The sequence below is a fragment of the Helobdella robusta genome (genome assembly GCF_000326865.2).
Source record: "Helobdella robusta unplaced genomic scaffold HELROscaffold_10, whole genome shotgun sequence".
NCBI lineage: Eukaryota > Metazoa > Annelida > Clitellata > Rhynchobdellida > Glossiphoniidae > Helobdella > Helobdella robusta.
Window position 1 is genome coordinate 3051645 of NW_008703571.1, and position 27125 is coordinate 3078769.

At 30.9% G+C, this 27125-nt stretch overlaps 4 protein-coding genes across 4 annotated transcripts; all 4 read right to left on the reverse strand.

Annotated features, from left to right (window-relative positions):
* Window positions 1-7987: 7987 nt before the first annotated feature.
* Window positions 7988-8443, reverse strand: HELRODRAFT_166766 (hypothetical protein; the record flags this gene model as incomplete). The annotated part of the gene is made up of 1 exon (XM_009011981.1): window positions 7988-8443. One exon carries the CDS (start codon window positions 8441-8443, stop codon window positions 7988-7990), a length of 456 nt encoding a protein of 151 aa, XP_009010229.1.
* A 527-nt stretch (window positions 8444-8970) lies between these two features.
* HELRODRAFT_166767 (hypothetical protein) lies at window positions 8971-9827 on the reverse strand (the record flags this gene model as incomplete). The annotated part of the gene is made up of 3 exons (XM_009011982.1): window positions 8971-9165; window positions 9367-9495; window positions 9723-9827. 3 exons carry the CDS (start codon window positions 9825-9827, stop codon window positions 8971-8973), a joined length of 429 nt encoding a protein of 142 aa, XP_009010230.1.
* A 9692-nt stretch (window positions 9828-19519) lies between these two features.
* HELRODRAFT_166768 (hypothetical protein) lies at window positions 19520-21116 on the reverse strand (the record flags this gene model as incomplete). Its single annotated transcript, XM_009011983.1, has 3 exons — window positions 19520-19705; window positions 20644-20756; window positions 20927-21116. 3 exons carry the CDS (start codon window positions 21114-21116, stop codon window positions 19520-19522), a joined length of 489 nt encoding a protein of 162 aa, XP_009010231.1.
* A 3307-nt stretch (window positions 21117-24423) lies between these two features.
* HELRODRAFT_166769 (hypothetical protein) lies at window positions 24424-24849 on the reverse strand (the record flags this gene model as incomplete). Its single annotated transcript, XM_009011984.1, has 2 exons — window positions 24424-24609; window positions 24673-24849. The coding sequence occupies 2 exons, from the start codon at window positions 24847-24849 to the stop codon at window positions 24424-24426; spliced, it is 363 nt and encodes a 120-aa protein (XP_009010232.1).
* Between the last annotated feature and the right edge of the window lie 2276 nt (window positions 24850-27125).

Genomic DNA, 27125 nt, shown 5'->3' on the forward strand with positions numbered 1-27125 from the left:
AATGTCTGATATGATACATAAATAATGTAAAATCTTAAAAATTAAGATGAACTAAAAAATTACAAAAAAAGAGTCTAACAAACAATTCTTTCCTTTTAAACATTTATGTTTTAAAATATGAAAGAACGTTCGGAAATTAAAGTTCACTCAGGTTAAATAACAAGCGTAAAATTAATAGCTGACAGAAATAATTTGAAAACAATAACAAAGTTGCAATATGCAGGAATCTATTCATGTAATAAGTAAAACTGTCCAAATATATTGTTTACTTGATGTATCGCTCACGAAAACAGACAATTACATTCTTGAATATTTTCAAACAAAGCAAACCATATAGATAAAATACCAAGGGAACATTAGTTCAATTGCTTCATAATAATACCAACTGTCAACAATTGATGGTGTCGATGTGGTGTTTTGACTGTGTGAGTTTATCACGAGGACACAAATGGGTTTTTATTACAGGGAATTATGATAAAAAAATTAATTGGCATTATTTAATGCGATTAAAACTTTATTAAATCCGTTACCGTTAAGATTTTTGAAAGAATATTGCAAAAAAATTATTGACATGACTAACTTGCTGAAATGATTCTAATAATAAAACTTGTATGACCAATAAACTTAAAAAAGATTTCTAATAATTTTTTTAATAAAATGACAAATTTTTGACTATTTTTAACGTGTTAAGCAAGTTCAACAAAATGATTCATACTTTGCATGATTCATATGAATACAATATATTATTAGGTATTAATATTTTTTATTGTTAAGTGGTAGGGCTCGGTAATCTTATTGGTTTTTTTGGTAAACCCAAAAAATTCATTTATTTGTTTTCATTTTATTTCACCATTTTCTTGAGTTATATAAAAAAGCTCATATTTCACTATTATTGAAAAGATAAACGTATATAGTACCAATAAGACATTTTCACAGGCGCTCTCATGTTTAACAAAACACAAAAACAGTTAAATGACCAACATCATGAATCAAAATAAAAACAGTTAAATGTTACTTTGAAAAAAAAAACAAAAAGTTTACAATTTTTTTTTAAATGTTGCAAGACTATTTTTTCTCAGTCTTTTAATTTCCATTCAACGTGTTTAGAACAGACTCAAGTTTATTGATATCTATTAAACCCCAAATAAACATCCAACAAAGAATGACCAACTTGACGTCTTAATACTAATCTAAAAAAAATGAAGAACAAGAAAATGACAAAAACGAAGAATATAAAGAATACAACACAAACTAAATAACCCACATTGCCAAATAACTAACTATGCATTGTCTAAAGAAACTATATAAGCCAAAGCTGCACTGAAGATGATTTGTGAAAAATTAAACAATTTCTAGAAAATTCTAGTAAAAAAATTGAAAAGACAAACTCTCAATTGATTAATGCCAACAATTCAGTTGAATTCATACAATACAGTATTTTTCGGTAACTAGCCCTGAGATAGTTGACAGTTATTATTATTAATATGGTCAATATTTATATAGCGCGAATTATAATTCAAAATTCTCATATCATAAGGTTACTTTGCAAAAGTTCTTGAACAGATACTTCTTCACTAATAGAATTGCGACTCTATGGAACAGACTGCCAGAAAAGGTCGTCGAAGCAGCAAATGTTAAACACTTCAAGATGAGATTGTATGTTTTTACAAAAGACTTTGAATTTGTGTATGATTATAAATTAAATGCTTTATCGCGATTAATTTGATATTAAAAATTATTTTAATTTTGAATCTAATATATCCAGCTATTGAATATTTAAGTTATATTAAAAATTTAATTTGATTTTGGACATTTATGCATCTTAAAGACATTTTCTTAGTAAAACATTTGAATTTAGAGATATAGACTTTTCCGGGCATCTTGACTCTTTATCTTAACGAAACAGTTCTGTGACAAGCAACACTGCCAGTTAATCTTTACTGTCCGCTTTTTAGGACTTTTAGGATTCTCTTGTCTTGAAGACTTTTACCGTATAATGATATATTATAAAAGCTTTATTTCCACGTCATATAAAACGGATGAAAAAATATTAAAATACAGACATGAAGAACGTCAAGACAATCAATCAATCAATGACAAATTACAACTCAGAATTCACTATGCAACCAGCAGAACTTTTTTTCTTATTCTCAAAAATAATTGTAACATGAAACAAGAAAAGTCAATGATTTGTCATCTGATATATTATTTTAAATGTCCTATGTGTTAGTCCGGGCACCGAATTTTAGAATATAACGAACAGGCTACAACTACATTGACACGAAGATTAATTGAGCCATACAAAGAGGTGCAATAAAAAATCATTCAATCTATAACGATGAAACTCCAATTACTAGAGAGATACTCAATAATTGCACTTAATTATTCTATCGCCTCAGGAATTCGTTTTAACTTAAAATAAAAATTTCAATTTTTTCGCAAATCATCTTCAGTACAGTTTTGGCCTATCTGTAGGATGAATTTAGATAATAATTATATTTTTAATAAATTGAAACTCTTTCCAAAAAATTCTAGTAAGAAATATTGAAAAGACGAACTGGTTAATGCCAATAATTCGATCGAATTCTTACTATACTGTATAAAATATGGTCTACTTCCAACATCTTCCAATTTTTTGACGTAAAAACATTAATTAAGCATTTGAATTGAAATTTTGTATATACGTATTTGGATATGGCGGTTATCTAACATAAAGCTATAATTATTAATTTTTTTGCATTCAAAAAGATTTTAAAACAATGTTTTTTTTACAAATTTCTGACGTCCATGAATTCGCTGGTCATTGTTAATCTTGTTGCTATCTCACAAATTTCTAAACATTTTCCATTACTGAAATATCATAATTATTTTAATTTTTCGCGTTTCTTGCTCCAAAACTTTATTTCCGCGTTTGGCTGAAGTTTCTTTATAATGTTTATAATGTGGTTTCGAACCTACAGAAATATTTTGCATTACAACTTATTTATTTTTTTCTGTTATAAATTTGATTTCCTACAATTAGTTTATGTGTTTTTTATTGTAAATTTGAGTCTTTATAAATCAATTGTTTTTCTATTTTTTGATTGTTAAATTAAACTGTTTCGTTTTCATAAACGTTATTTCTTGCGTTTAATATATATTTGTTTATTTTTTTTGTGAAATGTCCACAAAAACCTTTACCAAACTTGTCCAATCTTATTTGATTTTCAAAAATCAATTGCGCTTTCCTGGTTTCTATTTATTATTTGTTGTTGCCGGTTGGTTTTGAATAAAAGGTAATTTACAAAATAGAGCAAATGAAAAAGTACCAATTGCAATATTTTAACACTCTAATTAACGTTATTGAAAATTATTTTGTTGCTCTAGTAAAATTATTTTACAAGTTTAATAATAGATATATTAATCATTTTTGCATATTTCCTTTTAAACTTTTTATTTGGATCACAATCTTTACATGAAATATTTCGACTGAAGATCCAAAGTGCGCACTGGCACTTAAATGGACTTTTGGGATTTGATGTTGAAAGTTTTGTAAGCAAGCAAGTTTACAAAATGTGTTGACTGTTTTATTCCCTGTATCAACTGTTGTAATACATACATATATCAACTAAGTTATTTTTTAAATTAACAATGTTATTCTCTTCATCAAATATGTTCTTCCTTAAACCACCTGTTATTTCCTATATCATCTCGTTAATATTAAATGTGTTATCATTCCTATCATCTGTATTATTATATATGGCATCTGTGTTTTTTCCTATATTATATTAACTGTGTTATTCCCTATATCATCTATTTTGCCTTATATTATCAGATGTTTTCATACATCAACTGTTATGTTATCAATGTTATTTCTTAAATAGAATAAATTGTGTTTTTTCATATCATGCGTGCCATCCGTGTTATTTCTAATATCATCTGTGTTAATTCTAGTATCAGTTGTGTTGTGTTTATCAGAGGTAAACATTAGAACAAGAATTGTTGAATTCACATGAGATGGGTGAAATCAAATTTTTCAGTGTGAGAATGCTTACACGAGATTCAGAAATGTAGAGCGGGATAAGAACAGGGACTTTAACTAAATTTTGATAAAATGTTATTGTTAAATAATCTGACTTCACCTCAGCATTCTTCTGAGTAACGTGTAAACTTATTATTAGCATTAACATGATTAATTACAACGTGACATCTATTTTAATTGTGATATTCGTTATTTTAACTGTGTAATCCTCAATCTCAACTGCTTTATACTCTATATCAGCTGTGTTAAACACAATATCCATTTATTATCATATACTATATATCAGCTCTGTAAGTTCAAGTGTGTTGATCTTTTTTCAACTGTGTTAGTTAGTCCTTAGTTCTGTAACCTATTATGTATACTCGTTTATTATGAACAAACTATAAATTTGTTACATAATGGGGCATTTCAAAAGAGTAAATCTGTATTATTTCCTGTATCAGCTGTGTTTTTTCTTGTTTTGATGTTTGTAATGTTGTTTGACCATGTTGCTTTGCAAATCATCTGTTATTTTTACATCAACTGTTTATTTTTTGGTTATATTCCGTTTTTACTTGCATTTTTAAAATTCCGATATAGCTGCGTGTTTGAAATATAATATTACGAACAAAATGTAGAACGTAAAATGAAAACTTTTTAAAGACATTAGTTTCCAAAAATTTGATATCCAATGTACATGCAAAAAATAAACTTAATTGAAATAAATTTTTGAGAAAAATTACTTAATTATTTCATTAAAGATTTTTTCAAAAGTCTACATAAAAAAACATTAGCACAAATAGTAACAAAATAAAACTTAATATTTTTTAATTTGAATATTATTTAAATAAAACTCACATGAACCTTATGAAGCATTTGTTAACATGTGTGATGATGTAATGAAAATTTTTTAAACCAATGGCTGATTGTTATTATGTCTTTTTAAAAATTTATGATGAGAAATATTGGAAAAGTTTCAATGAAATAAAAATTATCATTGACCTTTGAACGTTTAACAGTTCAGTTTTATTCAATTACAAGTTACTTATTAATTTTTTTAACACACGAAAAAATATTTATGGTATATATATATATATATATATATATATATATATATATATGTAAAATAATTTTTGCAATAGTAATATTCTAATCGATGTTGATATTTGGAATAGTTTTAAAAACTTTTTTGTTCTTCACAATTTGATGATATCAAATTGAGGACATTCTATAAAATAAAAATATTTCTACCTGGTTGGTTGGTTGAGTATGTGGAAGTGCAGAGCGTTAAAATGAAGACGATTGTTGATTGAAACATTTTCTTTCAGTAAATCTACAAGTGCTTTGCATCAGAAAACTATTTATCTTTACTTTTCAAGTATTTTTATAACAACTTTCGATGTGTTTATATATATATATTATTTTAATTATATATATATTATTTTAATTATATATATATATATATATATATATATATATATATATATATATGAATAATTTAATAAAATCTAAGTATCTGAGTTCTAAAAAATCACTTGATCATATTTCATACATCAATTTCTGTTTATACAAGCAAAAAATTTGCTATAATTGCTAATTTATTTTAATTAGCTAAACGCAATAAAACTTTTTGTTAAACAATTTGGCTCAATTTATTTTACAAAATTATACGGTGGCTTATAAATAAAAACGAAAGGTATTTAAATGATTTGGAATATTCAATGGATGAATGCAAGCGAAGTGTTTAACTGCACAGCATTCATATCTATCTATAGGACGGATTTACATGGTCGTCGATCATACCGACAACACGTTTACAATTGAACGCTATATGTCGATTATTTAGAAAATTTAATAATGCAATTTAACATTATTTTAACAGTTTATTACTTGAAATAATTGGTTAAATTTTTTATCAAATTAAAACTAGTTTAAAGCCTTTTGAAGAGAAAAATTGTCAAAAGGGTCTAAAAATTTGTCTGCTTAATGATATTATTATATTATTTAATATGGCTAAAACGTTTGTATAATTAAAAATTACTTTGAAGACTCAAAAGATGGTATAATTCGCATCGGTAAAAGTGACTATTTAATGTTAAATTTTTAGTTTCCGGTGAATGCAGAAACTTTCACTGGCTAACATAGGTTTAATAAGAGAATCGAGAATCAATTTGTTTCAAAAAATTTATTAATTTATTTCATTGATGATTCTATAGGATCTATAGTGGATAATAAATTTGCGATAAATATGCCTTAGTTGTTAATAGCTTTTTGATTCGATTTGTACCGTGAAAGACTGATAACCGGACTGGGAAAAATTGTACGATCAGGTTACCAATTATATTGAAAAATTAATGAAGAAAAAACTGGCTGTGTAAACAACAAATGAAAAATGAAAATAGTATATTCTAAGAATATTTTAAATTGATAGAATAAGTCAGGAGATGTCATACTAATGAAAAAATTATTCAGATAAATTTGGAAACACATACATAAGTAAAAATTGAAGAAACGTTTTGTTCATAGTTTGTTCGAGGTGGATGATGGTTTTAAGAATAAAATAAAACATATCATTAAAAAACAGTAAATGTGCCTGCCGACTTTTTCGTTGGTTTTGACTGATTATATATTAAAAGATGATGATAAAACGAGTGGACCTTATTAGACTGTTTTAACAAATTTGATTAGACTGAAATGGAATTAACAGAAAATTTTTACCCACGGTTGATAATGGTTAATCGAAAATATAAAAGCTTAAAAATCGCCAGGTCTAAATAACATGCATGTAAAGATTTTGTCTGAGTAAACCGAGTCTGTTTGGAATTTTTGGTCAGTCCTATTTGACAAATCATTTAAAGGGAATCATGCCTATTATTTGGAACAAAATGTTGTAACTATTATTTACAAGAAAGGAGAAACTAAAGACCAGTTAGCGTTGATCAAAATTGTATATAAGTTGATGAAATCTGACATAAAATATATCATGTTGTTGTACCTATCTAACTGATAATAACTTTATTGTATCATCAGAGCCTCCCAGAGACCTTTGTAGCTTGGGGTAAAATTCCGGCTGTGGTCTACAACAGTCGATGATCTTTTATGCTCATCCCCCAATTTTTAAGCGAGTTACTGATAAATTCAGCAGGGCCGACGCTAACGAATCATGCAAAAATGTAACGTAAATAAATGCCAGCCAGTAAATAAATCTATAAAACGAGAGGCGGGGTGTACCGTACTGATTGCACGTGCCTCATCTAGGCTTTGCAAAGAAAAGGTATCAAATTTCACTTTCAATCAACAAATAAAACTTTGATAATCCGCCAAATTTTTGACAATAGCACAAAAATAATTTAGCAAAATTTTGACACAACTCACCTGAAAATTGCAGAAGCTGTCTTAAGAGACATCAACAAGCCACTAATGAACTATCAACAAAGTAGGATTACATCAGTAACAACTCATTTTTTAAAGCTAACTCCAATAACAATGGGTAAGAAGAAAGTAACAACAAAAAAAGATGAAGAAAATGACATTAATTAATTCAACTGCCTTATCAATCTTTCATCCGTTCCACGGGGAAGTCCGTTATGCAAAAAATCCGGTTTGCGAAACACGAATTCCGATATACTTTTAAGTAAATTGAAATAATCGGTTCCGCGACGAACCAAAAAATTGAAAAAATGGGGAAAAATTAGAAAAACAAGTGGAATTCAGTGAAACCAATCAGTTTGTCTTTTTTCATTTCTCAGAAACACTTAGCAACAAGAAGAAAAAGAGTAAAAAGTGCAAAAACTAAGTAAAAGTCCTTTAGAGACTCTTTGCTTAACTTCGCTTTACCTTTGTTAAAAAATAGTTTAGGTTTTCTTTCTAAATTTTTTCATTTGATTTTACTCAACTGCTCTTGAAAAAAGTTTATGCCTTTGAAAAAAAATGAGAAATTTTTACTTCATTTTTCTTTGAAAAAAACAATTTTTTTCGCGTTTTCATTTATTGTTGTTCGCGCTGTGTCGGAGTTGGAGTTGGCGATAGAATGGAAGGGCCTGTAGTGGGCAGAACTACTTCTCTGACACCTAGATAACCTAGGCTTTGTTTTCCGGCGTTTTTTCTTGCTTCTTTTCTTTTGCCGTTTTTTTCTTCTGCTTCTCTTCCGGCTTGCTCTTTTTTGTCAGGATTGCCGGGGCAACGAAAAACCTTTCTAAAGTCACCTGCTTCCAAGCGTCGCGGCATAATTTGTGGTGGTCGTTGAACAAATCGCCGAGGCGGTTCGAGTGCGTTTCGTTCACCCAGTCCGTTCAAGATGACAGTTACCGCTTGTTCCTCCGTCTCGTCCCGTTTCGCTTTTTCTACCAGAATTTGCAGCTCCTCCACGGTGAGCTCTTTTTGGAGATCTTTGATGTCAACGTTGAGCATGTTGAACTGGTGGGCCACCTCGACGATTGCCATGTCGTCTGAGTTCGCCTTGGCATCAGTCGGGCATGAGCTTCTTCCAGGCGGAGTTGAGTGTTCTTAGGGTCACTTTCTCCCAAGCACTTGGAGAAATAAGAAAAAAAATTTTTGCAATGTTCTCCATAAAAACAGGCACAAAAACGAAAATGTTTTTAGAAAACACGAAAAAAAGTTTACAAAATTGAAAATGCAAAAATAGTTCTAAGAATAAAAATGGCAAAAATTTTGTTTTTAACGTGAAAAATGCGAAGGAAAACGTTTTTTTTCCAAAAAACACGCATAATTTTCGTTTTCAACACGAAAAACATGGAATTTTGTTTAACGTTTTCCACATTGAAAACAAACGATTTTTCGCCATTTTATTCGTGTAATTTTTTTGGCATTTTTAACGTTTGACCCAGGCCTTCTTGTTCGAACACCTGTCGACGAGGAGAGTTTTTGGGTCGACCTTGTGTTTCTTGAAAGCCCGGGGCTTCTCAGACATGTAGACAAGAAGCAGATTCTACTTGAAAATCCCGCTGGCGTTAGCGCCGAGGAGGAGAATGAGGTGGTCCTTCATTAGCTTTGTTCCCGGCTTCGACTTCTCCATCTTCGTGATATAGGATCTCCCCGGCATCCCTTGTTCCGTTCCTTTCTTGTCCGCGCTCGCAGACACCGTGAAGTTTCCACATTGTGCACACCAGTCCGCTTTTGTAGGTGATGGAACCATTCCCTGCTCGCTAGGAAAAAAATTGAGCAAATTGAATTTTTTTTACAGTACAAATTATTGCGTTTTCCGTAGAGTTACATGCAAATTCGCGTTTTGCATAACGGAATTTATTCCGTTCAATTTACGGCGTCTCCTATAGACTAATAGTTTAAGATGAGAAACGCCGTTTCCCACAACGGACTTGTCCGAAACGCCGAAAAAACTAAAAAACTGGGTTTCTTTTCATCTTCAAGTTTTTGATCCAGATGAGAAGGAGGTACTCCATATCGTCTATGCAACTCTTTCTATGTTTCGTGCTGTGCAATCGCATCATGCCTTTTCTACCTTCCGTCGAATTGATCTTGACGGTGTTCAATGTTCAACAGTTAACCCACCATGAAATCATATAATAAATATATGGTTTCATTTTATTAACATAATAATTTAATTTCTCATGTCGAAATATTCGTTTATTTTGTTGCCACCCTTTTATGTCGATTTACTTTTTAAATTTAATTTCACAGTTTTGGTTGCATTTTGTCAAATGACGCATAATAACTAATTATTACTTAATACAATAGTTCTGACGTTCATATTATTTTTCCTCATCTTTTTTTTCCCTTTGCTGAAGTGACACGGTGGCCTATACAAGTCAATTTTCTTATTTGGTCTCCGAAGACCATTGATTGCCATTTTTTATTGTGCAGTTTTTTGGTTTTGAATAAATAAATAAATAAAATAAATAAATAAATAATTGTTGTCTTTGTCAAACCGTACTCTTTGGCGAAACGTTTCTAGCGGGTGCCATTTTCAAATTTCCTGATGATTTTTTTCTTGATCTCAAAAAAAATCGATTTTTTCTAAAAACTCGGAACCGCGTGAAAATTTCATAAAAAACCTGTCGAAGGTTGAAAAGAAGAGATTAAAACGCTGGAAACACTAAAAAAGCAGCACCATCACTGAAAACGGGTGAAAACCTTCTCTCCCAGCAGCAGACTGCACGTCCGCCCGCGGTGGCAACCATGTGCAAAATGCTTGATTTTTTGCGCGATTCCGCGGACGGAACTCAACGGACTCCGGTACGTTGTGCGAAAAAAGTTCAGTATGTGGGGACTTGCCAACCGACCGGAGTCCGTTGTGCGAAAAAGTCCATTTTGCGGACCGCGATTTCGAGGAAAATTTGGTGTGCGAATGATCTATCCTGCGAAGACCCACTGTATAATCATTAAGTCTCCTAAAATTGTTAATAATGTTATCCAAGCAATCATTGATATTACATTTCCAATTATCGTTAATCGTTGTCTTTATTCATGTTCCATTATGAGTGTTCAGTTTTTTTAATATTGTTGATTGATCCTTTTTTGGTAGTTTTAATTCATTGCTGATTGCGTCACTGACTTCGGTGACATCGTCAATTCATGACTTGGTATTTATAAAACTAGGATTCAGACTGTCATACATACCATTATTAAGAAATATCACTACATTTCAGGTTTGATGAGGTTTTGGTTTAGTTTTTCAATATTTCGTAGAGTATTTTTTATCCTTGTTCAATAGTATAACCGCTTTTTTGTCGTTTCAACATTAGTCGGTGCAATGATTTCAATTTGTTGACTCTTTGGAGAAGATCTTCTAGCATGACATTGGCACAAAATATTGTAAAAATTTCTTAATTTTTTCACAATACATTTTGAACAAAATGTATTTCAATGTTTCAAAATGACCTCTCACATGCAAATTGTCAACTATAATGTCAAAACAAATTTATAAGACATTCAAGTGTTGCAGTGCGTCACTAGGCATTCTTTCCAAATTTTTGCAAAATTTTTGAATTTAAACAAGATAAATCTGCGTAAAGGCTAGCATGCTCAGAAAATTTTCGTTTTAAACTATTAATTACAGGATCTATCACTAGTTTGTGATTAATGACACAAAATTTATCTTTCACACATTCAATCGGTTGGTAGGATATATTCTTTTTTCTCTCAAAACAGTCTGCACTTCAATGTCGAGATTTTTTTTATCTAAACAAAAAAGTAGATGTTACATATACGGATATTTTAAAAGCCTTCGACACCATATTTCACAACAAACAGATATCAAAATTTTCAAGTTAATACAAAAATTTTTGGGTTGATCAAAAGTTTCTTGACTAATCGAACATTCAGGGTAGAAAATGGGGATACATTATCACCGCTAAATAAGATCTAGTGGAGTACTTCAAAGCAAACTACGCACCTACCATGGCGAAAAGAGGAAATGATATGAAGTTGATTTAGACTTGCAGAAAAAATGTCAGAAAAAACTACTTCACCAACAGAATAGTAAATGACTAGAATGGCCAACCTGAAAATGTGGCCAAATCAGTCAGCATTACGAACTTAAGAAATCCTTAGATAAATTCTATATATAGAAGTAAAAATGTAAAATCAAAAGATGTAAAGTTAAACTGAACATTTTCAACCAAACCTTTTAATTATAGATTTATTTTTAAAAACTGTTTACATTATGGTGACAGGAAGTTTTGCCTGCGTTGCAAATTTATTCTATTCTTATTCTAGTTCACTGTTTATAAATTTTGGAAAATTTGTAATTGCTTGAAAAATAGAATCAAAATTTTGCGTTAAAATTGTTATTGTGATAACCACTGACGATACAATGATACAACTGATAATAATTTGAATGATACAACTAATAAAAATTTAAAACAGTTCATATTAATATTAAATAAAAATTATGTTTTATGTAAATAAAGTAATAAAAGCAGGAAAATAACACGTAATTCCACTACAAAACTAATTTTGTAGATCATATGCTGCTTCTTGATAATAATTTCACTATATTAGATTAAAATAATTATTCAGCAATTAAAATATATAATTAATATCTGAATAAAACAAAATTTTTTTTACAATGTTACATAGCTTTGCAAAAAAGATTATATCAATTGGTTCGTGCCTAGGTTTCGTGATTAGTCGAGAATTTATCTTGCTTGAGGTTTAAAATGAAGTTTGTTTTAAAGGCCAACGTGTTGGAAGCTTCCGGAAATTTGAATTTAATTAATAAAATATGCTAAAGATTATTATTGTTGAAAAAAATTAAAATAGAAATTTTTACATAATGAAATGTTTCAAAAAGTCTTTATATGTGAAATTTAATTTGAATGCAAATGCAAAATTGTAAATTTAACAAACATATAACTTTATCTTTTAAAATAAAATAAATTGAAATTCTATGTTTATCAAATAAGTTGAAAATATTGTTGTAACCGTTGATCTCGTAACTACCAACACCAATGTTATAACTTCAATGATCTCTGTATTTCCAACACCAATGTTGTAGCTTCTAAGGATCGTCAAGTGTTAGTTTTTTCATAAGTTCAAGATTTTCGATTGATGAACACAACTGCTTCAAACGCAAACATTTTTGAACGTTTTTTTGAATACCAACAGGAATAGAAACAATAAACTAACCAAGTAACTACATAAACCATATTTACGACTTCGTTTTTTTCCTGGAAACCTGACTACGCAGGACGTATATATACAGTCTAGATTTTTACGATGTCTTTCTATGATCCTTTATCAAAAGGTTACAAATATAGCAAAGATAGCAATAATCAAATAATAAAGCGCAATTTTATCATTCCAGTGGTTATAGCAATATCAACGAATGATGATAACTGAATATTCTGAAATTAGTTTAATGCTGGATAAACGATTGTATATTGTGGCTCAAACTGAAGAGTCAATATGCACATTTCTAAAACAATTCCAGTGTTTTACAAAGAAATGTCTTTACGATGCATAAATGTTCAAAGCCCTGATGCGTTAGTTTTTCTTGATACTTTTAATTGGTATTGGGCACAACTCAATTTAATTATTTGTACCTTTCTTGTAACATTGATACTTTACATGTAACTTTGCCTGTGCTTGTTTTTGAAAAGGTACAAGTGTTATATAAAGTCTGATTGCCAATATTTCCAGACTCTTTTGTAACTAAGTAAGCTAAAAACTGAAGCAAGTACAAAAGAAATTACGGAATGACTAATAAAAACAAATTGAAAATATATGTAAAAAAGTAAAAATTGCTAATAGCAAAGAAAACATGAGAAAACTAGTAGCAGCAGCAAAGACTCTAACACAGAGGTTTCAGCCTCATCTGCAATATATAAAAGCAAAATTAGTTTGAAACTTAACAGAAGAAACACAAATAGCAGAAAAATAGAAAGAACAGAGAAAAGAGCTGTACTCAGATGAATCAACAGCAAAAACTAATAAAAAGACTCATGATAGACTCTGAATGGTGATGCTAGAAATGGGTTACACCCATCATATAGTATAATTTTTACTCAATTTATACAAGAAAAAAATGGCCAAAGTAAAAGTAGAAGGTGTAATTTCAAAATGGTTTTCGATCAGGAAGAGTGTAAAACATAGATGTTTATTATTTCCATATTGTTTAATATTTTGGCGGAAATGGCAATGAGAGAATCTTTGGAAGGTTTTGAAGAAGGAAAAAACATAGCAGGTCAAATTACAACAGATTAGAGATATGCAGATGGCTTGTCACTTTTGGCTACTACTACTTTTGGCCCCCTCTAAAGAAAAATTACAAAATTTAGTCAACAGAGTAAAAACAGCCAGCACCAAATACAATGATATTTAATTAATGAAGATAAAAGTTAAGTGATGCACATAAATAGAATCAAATTAGAAGTTAATGTCGACGGAATTTCATTGAAATCATTCCAGGAGTTTACTTATCTGGACTCTACCATTGCGGGCAATGCTGAATGCACCAAAGATATCAGATGACAAAGTGCTAAGGGTTACAGTTGTTCTATAGATGATATGGAAGAGCAATTCAATTGCATTAAATACTAAAATTTGCATGCTGGTATTGCCGGTAACAATTTATGATTTGGAAGGTTGAACATTGAAAAAGGAAGATGAAAGAAGAATTTAAGCTTTTAAAACGAAAGTTTTAAAGAAAATGCTGAGGGTGTCATGGAAAAACAGAAAAAGGAACGATTTGGTTCTTGAACGAATGGAGTACAACAAAAATTACAAAAAACGAAATGAAGAAATTAAGCTACTTAGTCACATCTGAAAAAAGGAACAATGAATTAAAAGATATAATTCAAGGAACGTTGACTGAATCGAAACGAAGTGGTAAGCGAAGAAGGATATGGATCGATGACATAAAGGATTGGACGGAATTTAAAATAGAAAAATTGATAAAAAGAATGCAGAACAGAGTTAACTGGAAAAACATGTTCATGATGCAGCTTACCCTCGGATCAAAGATGGTTAAAGGCAAGAAAAGCCAATTTTATAAATTGAAGAACCTCTAGTGCTTTTTCAAACGTTCAATTTTAACACAATTAAAGTTTTAGATAATTGTTTAAGGTTTGAGTTAAACCAAAAACATTGCAAAATAATAAAATTATACATGTTATTTTCGTTTGATTTCATTTATTTCCTGTTGTAAAAACTGAAACACAATGTGAAACGAACTGATTTGCTTTATACGAAAGTTGTTAAAATTTTTTATAAAACAAAAATGAATATTGTTGCGCTATTAAATAATACAAAATTTGTTGAATAATTTAAAACAACTAACACATACCAACATCAATTTTTTATTTTGGTAAAAAATTTTGAAAATATTTTTATTTAATCAAAACATTTTTGTCTGCTATTAATTCATCAAATATGCTTTTCTTGTATCATTCTAGTCTGTCTCATAATTAACTTCTATCGGCAAATTTTAAAGTTTTTTCATTTAATATGAATAAAATGAAATACAAAGAACAAAAAAAAATATTTTCTCGTGTTTCGTGTGTCGTTTTGATTTGCATACGGCGTCGAGTAATTAAATATATTTTATCCACTTTGTGAAAAGATTGTTGCATACTGATTAAATGAAAAATTATTCCAAACATATTGTATAAAAATATCGGAACGATTCTAAAAAAGTCTAACACATTTGTTCAAAAAATTTTATATATTAAACCTATATATTTGTTCGTTTTTCAAATTTAATATCTATATATTACTAGATGACATGTTATTAGAAGCTTTTCATCAACTTAACAAAATAAAATGAAATTGAAATAAAATTTCATTTATCTACATCTACTGACCATAAATACTCGATGGCCTCGCTGTGCTGCCTTCATAAAAAATGAACAAGAAAACAAAAAATCAAAAATCGCCAGCTTCTAATGGGCTATGGGCACCGTTATTATTATCAATTTTGAGATCGGGAATTTAATTTTTTAGCATACACCTCGATCATCGTGCTAAAATATTTCCTGCCTGACAATTCCACATTGACTAGATGCTCAATAGGCTGCTGAAAATTTCCTGATCAGGGCTTAAAAATTGTTAACGTTTTCTTATACATAAATACCGTTAATTATATTTTTATTGACATCTTCTAACTTCAAAACGTTTTTACAAACTTATTTATTATATAAAATATTTTAATCTTAAATTAGTTGGATAGAGGCTGGAATAATCTGGAATAAATTCTGAACAAGCATTAAACACCATGAGTCAATAGTATAATGCATAAGTTTTATCAGTGCAGAACGTGTAAGTATGAGTTTGCACAATGGATTTAAAACTTTGCTGCAGATAGTGGCAAAGTGATCTAAGACGGGATCATGGCAGCCCCTTTGTGAGCAGTGTTGTTATTATAAATCATTAAAACTTGGTTTTTAGACCGGAAAACAATGTTTTTATGTACAAAATGCAATAGGAATTGGCATGATAAACAAAAAATTGCTTCCAACCTAATTGTAGCCAGACTTTTGGTAAACTTCTTGGGCCCCTCGTCAAATTTAAAAAATGTGTTAACATTTTTTAAATTTAAATTTAAACAAATTTAAAAAATGTGTTAACATTTTTTAAATTTTGGCACCCCGTCAATGTGATCTAGATCCGCCACAAGCTGCATATGTTGTTTGAGGCACTCTCCTCACATTTAACATTCCTACTTCAAAAAAGTATTTTTTATTATAATAGCCCCTTAAATAAAATAATGAAGTTATGGAATAGACTATATGCAACCACAAGGTCTATCAGTTCAAAAACCTTTTTCAAATCTAACATTCTCAAGTTAATTATCATGTCGTTTTTAATCATTTTTTGTTTAAATCTGTTTTTCATTATTACAATTTCATTACTTTAACCAAATTTCAGTTAAATGAATTTGCCAAAATGGTCATTTTTTTATTTTAAATTTATTTCCTTGCATGCACACACGTGTATATATGTACATTATTTAATACATGTGCTTTTTATATCCTCTTTTTCTACTTTCATAGAAAATTCGTATTTATTTTATTCATTTCATTTTTATTATTCCTACTGTTTTTATTACTTAATTCCCACTTAATTTCATATTTTGTTGAAAATATTTGTTAGTTTCTTGTTTGGTTGTCAATTTTTAAATCACTGGTCTCATTGTCATAATTGTTCCATTGATTGATGTAATTTTTCTGTCATTGTTTAATTGATTGCTTGATTTGTAAATATTTGTTTCATTGATTATTTTTGTCGTTTGTTAAATTTACTATTTATATTTTGAGTAATTTTTTGATTGACCGATTATTTGGTAAGGTTTCATTTCAATGGTTTAGCGCTTAATTGATTATTTGATCGTATTTTATTAGTTGATTAATTGATTGTTTGTTTTTTATATTGTTTATATTCTAGAAATTAAATTTGATTCTTAATTGATTATTTTTGTTTGTTATCTTATTATGTTATCTCTAATTCTGTTAATCAATTCGCCAGTTAACGGTGCTTGCTGTTTACAATAGTTTTCTTCATTGAATTTTCCATATGCTTTTCTATTTTTTAATTTATTTTGGTTTATTTTATTTTTATTTGACCTATTTCTAGTTAATAATACAAAATGTTATTAAACAATGAAAAAGCCAAAAATTTTGCAGATTTTTTTTATTGAACTTGTAAGAATAAAATATTTTTAATACTTGATCAATCAAATAACAATTGTTTTGTAAATTTTTTTTATTTTTTCAGAAAATGTAGAGTAGTTACAAGAACAATTTTGAATTAAAAAAATTGTGGAACGTGACGCTGTGATACTGTTTTGTGTGGTTACTGCCCTTCTTCGTTTAAAAAATAAGAAAATATTTGTCACTATTAACCACATACGTCATAAGATTTTAACCCGCCATCAGTATGAGAAACAATGCCAAAAGCCTATTAAAAATCAAAATGAATTAGGTTGCAGGTTGTTGATGTTGTCTGTTGATGACCATAAAAGTCTGTTGATGACCATAAAATTTTACGTGAGAAGAACAATGTGCAAGACGTCAAGTTGCACTGGCTCGGACAGATCAGTGCAGAGAGTGGCTCACTAAAAGCAAAGGTGAACAAATGAAATCTCTGTATCGTATAGCAAAATAAGCGAAAAATATAGAAAATAAATATAAAATAAAATATAAAAAATAAATATAAAATATAGCGAAAAAAGACAGTTAGTGCCTCATGTATAAAAAATGACAAAAATGAGATGGTTCTTGAACGAGATGAGATCAAGCTACAGTGGAGAGAGTACTTCAACCGTCTGTTAAACGAAACAAATCCAATCAATGTTAACTTTGACGCTCCAACTATCGAAGGTCCGATTCCAGACATCACTGTAGAGGAGCTTACAGAAGCTCTGAAAGCTATGAAGGATGGAAAGGCAGCAGGGCCCTCTGGACTCACAAATGACATTATCAAAGCATCTGGTACTGCAGGTATCCAAACGTTACTACAATTTTACCGTGAAATCTGGAGAAATTGCTCAATGCCGACTGAATGGAACTATAGCATGACAGTTCCTCTATACAAAGGCAAAGGTGATCTATTGAACTGTTCATCATATCGGGGTATACGTCTGTTAGAACACTCACTGAAAATTGTTGAGAAAATCGTTGAGAGAAGATTAACGTCGTGCATCACAATCGGAAATTATCAATTTAGTTTTCTAGCAGGGAAATCAACAATTGATGCAATTCACATCAATCGGCAACTGCAAGAGGAGTACCTCGCAAAGCATCTACAACTATCACACATTTTGTAGACCTTGAAAAAGCATTTGATCGAGTTCCCAGTGAAGCAATCAGGTGGAGTCTACGTCGACAACTCATTCCAGAATATCTTGTCAACACAACGGTTGGAAACACAGATGCATTTGACATCGGCTTTGGAGTTCACCAAGGCTCGATTCTCAGTCCACTGTTATTTATAACTGTGATGGAAGAAATCACAAAACCGATACGCACTGGTGACATTTGGAATCTAGTATATGCTGATAATATCGTGTTAACAGTCACGCCTGAGCAGAATGCAGCACAGATGTTTGAAGATTGGAACACCAGACTCGCCGATCATGGATTCAAAGTCAACATCAGCAAAACTAAAGCAATGAACACTGGTGAACCCGTCCAATCCACAGCTACTGGACGATGGCCCTGTTCAGTTTGTAAAGCTGGTGTCAGCAGTGTAACTAGTGGTGTCACAAACGTTGTTCACAAATAATTGGTTCTTTATCTAAAATGTCTAATTTTGTTTGTCCTGCTTGCACCAATCCACAACAACAAATTCTAAATAGCACTGTTTTTGAAGCCATTAAGGTAGAGAAAGTCACATCGTTTCAATATCTAGGGGATGTTCTGGATTGTACTGGAACAGCTGAAGCTGCCGTTCGAGCACGCATACGAGCTCCTGAAATAAATGGCATCTCCTTGCTTCTATATTGATGCGGCGTGACATCCCACTACCACTACGATCAAGACTTTATAAATCTGTGATACGTCCGGTGTTGTTATATGGTGCAGAAACATGGCCAATGACAACCAAACTGGAACAACAACTTCAACGAACCGACATGAAAATGCTCCGATGGATGCAACGAATTAGTCTGAAGGACCACATCAAATCTACAGAAATTCTGCGTCGTGCTGGTTTAGATGACATAAAGGACGAATGCCGGCAACACCTTCTGCGGTGGTTTGGTCATGTCAAACGAAGTGGAAACAGTGCCATAACTTCTTTTGCAGATGTTGAAGTACCTGGCACACGTCCCAAAGGCCGTCCAAAAAAGTCCTGGTCGCAAACAATCGAGCAAGACATGAAAACTCTAAATTTAAATGAAATGGATACAACTGATCGTCTAATGTGGCGCAAAAAGTTGATGGCAAAGAAAACAACGTCCTACCTTGGGAAACCGGGTCTCTGGACGCAAAACGAAGATTGATTGCAGGTTGTTATAAATTAGTAGAGGTTAATTTTGATAACCAAAATGTTGGCTAGAAGCAATGGCAAACCCTTGTGAATGAAATGTACCTACAATTGTAGTTACATAATTATAACTGCTCGGAGTACTCGTTGGTTTTTTTTGGAGTATTGCTGAGCGGCAAGATGTTGTAGTGGGTAGGAATCCGTTCCTGCTGCTGCAGTGACTGGATTCCAATGGTTAGAGGTCCACGCCAATCGCATGCAATGTGTGCCTAGCAGACGTAGATCCAGGCGTTTCCACATGCGCTGTTTGTTTGTTTATACATCTGATAATGATTTTAAAGAGAATTATTAATAAAGTTAATAACAATAATAATAATTGAGGTAATAAATATATTTTTTTCTAGAGGTAGTAAATGAGTTTTGAATAAATTCAAATAAATTAAATAAACAAATAAATAAATATATACATATAAATGTAATAAATAAAACAATGAAGAAGCAAATTTTGTTACATTGAACAGGTCACGGTATCAACAGGTCAAACAAACAGCTTAATGAATAAACGTAGAAATTCATTAAACAAACGAGGAGTTTAAAAAAACAAAAATTTCAAGTTCGAATAATGTTATTTAAAAAAATTTTTGAGACTGTAAAAGCTAGCATCAATTCGTTGCTAACATAAAATAAAATTAAAATATATAGCCTAATTGCGCAGTTTAACGTTTCGATAAAGTAAAGTGAAAGTAAAAAGGTTTATGTAAAATGGAAAGATGAATAATAAAATGTGTTGCTCAACTTGTAATAAACTGAATAATGAGAATTTTAATTTAATTATTTTTAATACCAATGACACTTTGACTTAAATCTTTTTGCCGCTTTTACGTAATATTTCATTCGCCAGGAGCATCCAATACTCTGCTACCAAGTCGAACAATCAAATGAATTTCTTGAAATTTTGTCGCATGTTTGGCGTTAATTAACTTGTTGTTTAACTTTTTGATTAATATGTCTAGACTGCAGTCGATTAAAAATTGGACTGCAAGGTTGGTTTCAGGTGACCTTAAATACGATCACGTTAAGCCAATTCTTTTTGCTCTTCACTGACTTCCGGTTTATTGAAGAGTTATTTTCAAAATAAGTTTAACGGTTTTCAAATGTATTTTTAAACGTATTAAAAAAGTTGTTTCTAAATATTTAACTGACGGAGTCATTCCTAGAATAATACCGCTGCTGGATCAAACATCGCGCTCTGACAATTCAGGTTTACTGTTTGCACCTGACACAAACTTGGCTTTTGGTCGAAAGAATATTTTCGCAATGGGTTTGCCTAGAGACCTTCGTGATCCTGCGTTGCCTGATATTTAATTTCGTAAAAGGTTGAAACACCATCTCTTTGTCCAAGCTTACCCGTGCTAATGTCTTTTTATCTCCATTCATTGCATGCTTTAGTAAAGTGCTACGCAATATACTGCAATAATCATTAGCGCCTCTGAAGTTTTTTTAAAAAGGCGCTTACAAACACACCATTAACAATTATATCATCTTGCCTAAAACGGCGGATTTGTCTTTTTAGGGAATCCTTACGGGGTAAAATAGCTGCAACATTAGTATGCAAATCGGCAACTGTTTCGGACAGAATTTGATGAGGATTTTCTAGCATTTCCATCGATCGCTCACGAATGTTTGCAATAGCACCTAGAACCACGGCCAGCATGTGCGGCGTGAGTGCGATCTGTCACATTTTAAACCAATAGACCGTTTAAGACTACTGTCCAAACCCGTCCATTGCAAATAGACCGCTTTTCACAAACTCATGTAATTCAAGCTGGGAGACACGCTGAACCATTTAACGACGAGCAATATTTTGAAGACAAGAGAATAGTACAGTAATTTAATTCAGTCTACGCGCGTTTGGCTGTTATGCTCTCATTAACTTTTGCTACTGAATTACATTACTGAACCGGCATGTCCATTGCAACCGTTCAAGAGGATAGCGGTGCGTTAAGAAAAATCTGTACATATTTCGTTCTGTAATTTATTTTTAAAACTGGTTTAAATTAGCGAATGTTCGTTTATACCCAAGTTGTGTAGAGCGAATTGTCCTGGGGCGAGTTGTGCGCAAACCTACTATAGTGATTATCCTGTCCGCTAAACTTTAACTGTCAATTATGCTAATTGTTTTTGATATGATGAATGTTTTGGCCTGACTTTTAAATTCACTAACTTGAATAATGATTAGAAACATTTTTTCAAAATTCTCATGGATTGCGTTGACACTGCTTGTCCTATTATAAATCGTTTTAGAAAACTAAGGGTGAATGTGGAATTATTATATAACTATAATTTTTCAATAATTTAAAATCATTTTTATAAAGAATATAAAATATAACTCTAATTAAATCTCTTATTAACAAAATAAATATTTTAAATATAAATGTTATTCCACTGAAACAAAACGTAAGTATTCGAGAAATACGTTACTTTGAGAAAAAATTCATAAACTGAAATAACAGTAAGGAAAAATTGAACTTAATAAATTCATTAAACAAATTTAATCTTTTCAATGAAACAGCTGACCAACCAATGAAATTAATTAAAGTTATACAGTTCATAATATTAATAAATTTTCTATCAAATTAGGCCAAAAATTATATGGCTCGTCTTCTTACACCAATGACATTCCATCTTTTATCAACCATCATGAATCTTCCCACTCTCTTTATTATCCGCAACATTTTAAATATTTGACACAACATCTGAAGAAATTGTTTGGCTTACAAATGGCTTAAATCGTATTTGGCAGTTTGTATCAGTCGAAAATTTTGAGTTCTCCTTCTAGTTGTTCGAACTGGCCTACCTTAGGGCCAATATTGCGGCCTTTGTTGTTAATGGTATTTATTTATCTTGTGTCCGATCAATAAACACACTCTTATTTTTTGCTATTTTTGAGTACAAGAATCCTGAAACGTTATTTATAAACGACGAATAAACAACTGGAAAGAAATAATTACTTTGAGTCAAATAAATATTTTGAAATTGCAAAATTATGCTCTGCCATTTTATTACAACAAAAACCAGCAATCGAATATTTAATAACTTAACTATTAAATTCAAGAAAGTTTTTTAGAATTATTATAAGTGATCTAAATTGGACAATAATCAATCAATAGGAAACTTATATAGCGCCAATTAAATGTTCTCAAAGGCGCTATCGTGGTTATATAAACATAGAAGTCTATAATACTACTAATAAGAGAAAACTTAAGTAAAATTATCAAAGTTCAACAGTGAATATATATGTTTTCAGTTCTTTTTTAAATGTTCTAAGAGACAGTCCGGACAATCGCAATGACTGTGGCAGGCTGTTCCATACGATCGGACCTGCAACAGAGATACTTCCAGCACCAATCTGCAAGCGTGAAACCGGTATTGTCAACATACTCCTATCATCTGACCGTAGATGAGACGACGCAGACATTTTTTTTGAAAATTTGTTTAATAGATATTCTGGTGACATCCTGTTCAGTGATTGAAACACAAGTACAGCGATTTTAGAGGTTATCATTATCTACTGTCCTCCAGGATGGGCGTCACGTGATCAAATTTCATCCTGCCAGTTACGAGTTTTGCAGCCATGTTCTGAACTGACTGAAGAAAAGTGATTGATTTCCTTGAAAGTTAATAAAATAAACTGTTGCAGTAGTCATTTCGAGATGTTATAAAAGCATGAATCAGCGTCACCAGTGCCAATCCATCCAATGAATGTCTGATTCGATATATGTTTCTTAAAAAAATATTACTTGATGTATATATCTTTCTAATGTGATTTTTCATTGATAAATTGCTATCAAGTAAAACTCCCAAATTTGATGCATTTGCAAAAAATGATATCTTTACGTCTCCCATCTATACTGAACTGAAATCAAGTTCTGACAACTGCGGCCACGTACCCACCGGTAGCAACTGCGTTTTACATTCATTGAGCTTGAACGAGTTCGGTGACATCCAATATCCAACCTCTCTCAAACACTGAACAAATCTATCAATCTCATCACGAAACGAACCTGGAGAACCAGTGACTAGAACCTGAATGTCGTCCGCAAACGCAAGACAAATAAATCCATGAGAGGAAATTGTTTTAATTATATCTGCTGTGTACAAAATAAAGAGAATTAGTCTCAGAACTGTGCCTCGTGGCACACCTGTTGTTACCAAGTCATCATCAGACACTGAATTGTTAAACGAAACCTGCTCTGTTCGGTTAGTCAAATATGACCTGAACCATTTATGAGCTGTATCTGTAAAATCATAATCGTTACGTAATCTTGCCAGCTGAACAACATGGTTTACACAATCAAATGCTGCTGACATGTCTAAAAACGATAACAACTATAAATTCTGAACGTCCATTGCTGAAAACAAACTAGACAAAACATGTAACAAAGCAGTTTTAATAGAAAGGAACTGTCTATAACCGGATTGATTACAATGCAGTAGATTATTTTCAGATAAAAACTTCAAGAAACTTTTAACCACGCGTTCCATAAATTTTGAAATGAATGGAAGATTCGATATCGGTCTGTAATTATTAACATCATTTACATCACAACCTGTTTTCTTCAAGACGAGGAGAACGAGAACCACAGCATGCCTGAAAGAGGAGGGAAATTTACCTGATTGAAGGCAGCAATTAACGAAGCTTGTGAAAAATTTGATGAAAAATTTCAAACACTTTTTTAAGATGTAAAGTGGAATGACATCCTGTGAACTTGTCTTACATGGGGAATTGATTATAATATCTTGCAACTCATCTTCAGTGATCATAGGGGAGGAAGAAAACATAACAGCATTATGTGACCTACCATCATCTGTTGATTGAATGGAGTCTTTGTCAGTGAAAAACTGCAACAATTGATGGGCTGTAATACCAACATCACTATCGAACATTAAACTTTTTTTGTCTCTAAACAACACCCTATTAATTGCCTGCCATTTATTTTTCGAGCTATTGCTGACCTCAATTAAATTCCTCCTATAACCTGAACGTTTGTCAGAATATAAACACTTATCACCTTCAAGACATTTTTAAGACCAAAAACTCCATCAGTTAAATAGTTAATTATTTTATGGACCTTGTCACCATCATCAGAACCTTCCTTCAATCCGAACAGTATCATGTTGGCTTCCATCTCTTTTACCTCGAAAATCTTGTTCAGCGTTATTTAAACACTTTTCACATCATCATTGATTGCTTGCACACTTCTACCAACTTCAGATTTGACAACTTCCGAAAAAGAAGATCTGTTCATTTCACGCTTCAAAACCGATATTTCGTCACATAGCTTTGACCCAGAAGCATCCATTTTCAAAGGTTTGCTATCACCCTCATCCATAACCGTTTTGATGGCGTCTATCTCCTGTTTAATATCTTTATTCAATTCATTCATTTTTTCATCTCATCAAATACTGGGAGTTGCCAGTTTCAATTTTTTCGGAGACAATTCTCTCGATAGGTGATGAGCCAGAACAATGTAATTGAAGTCAGTGCTTCATTAGACATGCCTGGAACCAAGAACTAATGCCCTCCTTATCACAAGCAGCTGCTTCGTTTGCATTTCTACCCGTCATTGTTGCAACATAAAGTTATCAAAGTTCACGTAAAATTCTTTATGTCTATTCAATAAACAAAACAGTTTAGTACGCTATATAAGTTAAACGTACAAATTTAGCAACAAACTTTGCAAATATATAACCGAACAAATTCCTGTAGATTGTAAACTCTCATAATGAACGCAAAACTTTATAATGTACTTAAATGTTAATTTCAACCAGTTAACTTTATTCGAGTAATGCATACACATTAAATACAGTCAAGGGTAAGCGCAGTTTTAATTACTTTAAAGTCAAATTTTCCAATTAATTTTAATTATTTTTCCATATTAAAAATACGAGAATACTTTCCTGAATTTTCTCAACAATTTGAACCCAAAAATAATAATATAACGAGAAAAACAACGGCAAAAAAGAAGAGAAATAAAGAAAATTTCAAATGCGACCGATTCCTAGAAATATTGAAAACCATATACAAGACAATAAGTGCTCATGTTACTTTTCAAATTTGCTGGTTTTGTATTAAAGGCTGGTAAAAAATTTGGGAAACCACGTTAATGTTATACTATTTATTTTTTATTGTTACATCATATATGATAATATTTTTGTGTGATCTACATTTAAACATCCATCAACAAATTTTTTAATGCTCTAATATATTTTTACACGTATGTTTTGTACTGAAAAACATCAGCCAACATATAAAATTTTTACTATAGAAGAATTTGATAAATATTCAACATTGGTTTTTGTACATGAAGTAATTATCAATTATAAAAACTATCGATTGATATTGTATATTCTTTGAAAAGGCAGCAATGATTACTAAAAATAAGTAAGATCAGAATAATGAAAAAACTAACAATTAATAATGAGGAAACAATTCTGTAAAATGCTGTAGAAACACTGTTGAAAAAAGATAAATACTGTGAGGCCAGACCATTTAAACATCTAAACACCATAAAACAAATTTTAAAAGGATAATTCTTTTTTCAATTAGTAACCAATATAATTTTTCTTTGTTTCTCCGTCAAGTCATTGCCTATTGCCTTTTCCTTTCAAATCATCATTCAGATTTTCTAAATTTGACAGATTTTCCATAACTAAATTTTTTTAGAAACTTTGATTTTAACTTGACGGGCAACGGCCTGACATATTCATTGTCTGTTACTTCGTCATTAGCTTTCTCCACGTTTATAACTGTCCCATTTTTAACGTATCAGCGTAAGATTTTTAAAGATTTTCCTGCAGAACATTTATTTTGTCACTATGATTACCGTCAGTTACTTAGTTTTCAAGTTAATCTTAAATGGGTTTGATTTGATTGCTGATTTTGACGTTGCAATCCTGTAGGTTTTCTATCTCATTAGTCACTCATTCAGCTGTTTGATTTAAACATCTCTATTTGCCAAATGCAGTTATTATGTATCCAGATAAAATAATTGCAAGCTGAAGTTCTTTCATCGTCGATCCGGACATGTCGCGATACTTCCGATGCACTGTCACTGAGCAACAGAATTTTCACTGTGATGTTGTCTTACAATTATGAAAAAAATCTGAAAATCATGTTACTCTGTGTTTCACAATTATAACAAAACTTAAATTTTAATTTTAAACTCTAATCACAGGCGACAGACAGAACAAATTCAACCAAACATTCATGGGCAGTTCAAGTAAATTACCAATTTAATTATTAGTTTTAGGTTTAAATCATTTTAAAGTTCAAATTTAAAAACCAATTTTAATTTATTCAAAACAACAAACAAAAATATATTTATACTCTCTTTAAATTCATCTTTATAACGAATCCAAAATCAACAATCTAACACAAAAAGAACTTATTACAAATCACGAAAAACGAGAAATAAATTGCTTCGACTATCTGATTGATGTATTATCTTGATTATATCTTAATTACTTTTAAATTACCAGACACTAACACCAAGCACTATGATTGAAAAATTGGTTTTTCAAAATATGTTAATAAGTTGTGGTGCGTGTAATATAATCGCACACGTTTTCATATTTTTTAATGCTATATATGCTAGAAGTTAAATGCTGTTTTGCAAATTGGGCTATATAATAATTTCAATCAATTATTACAATTATTATT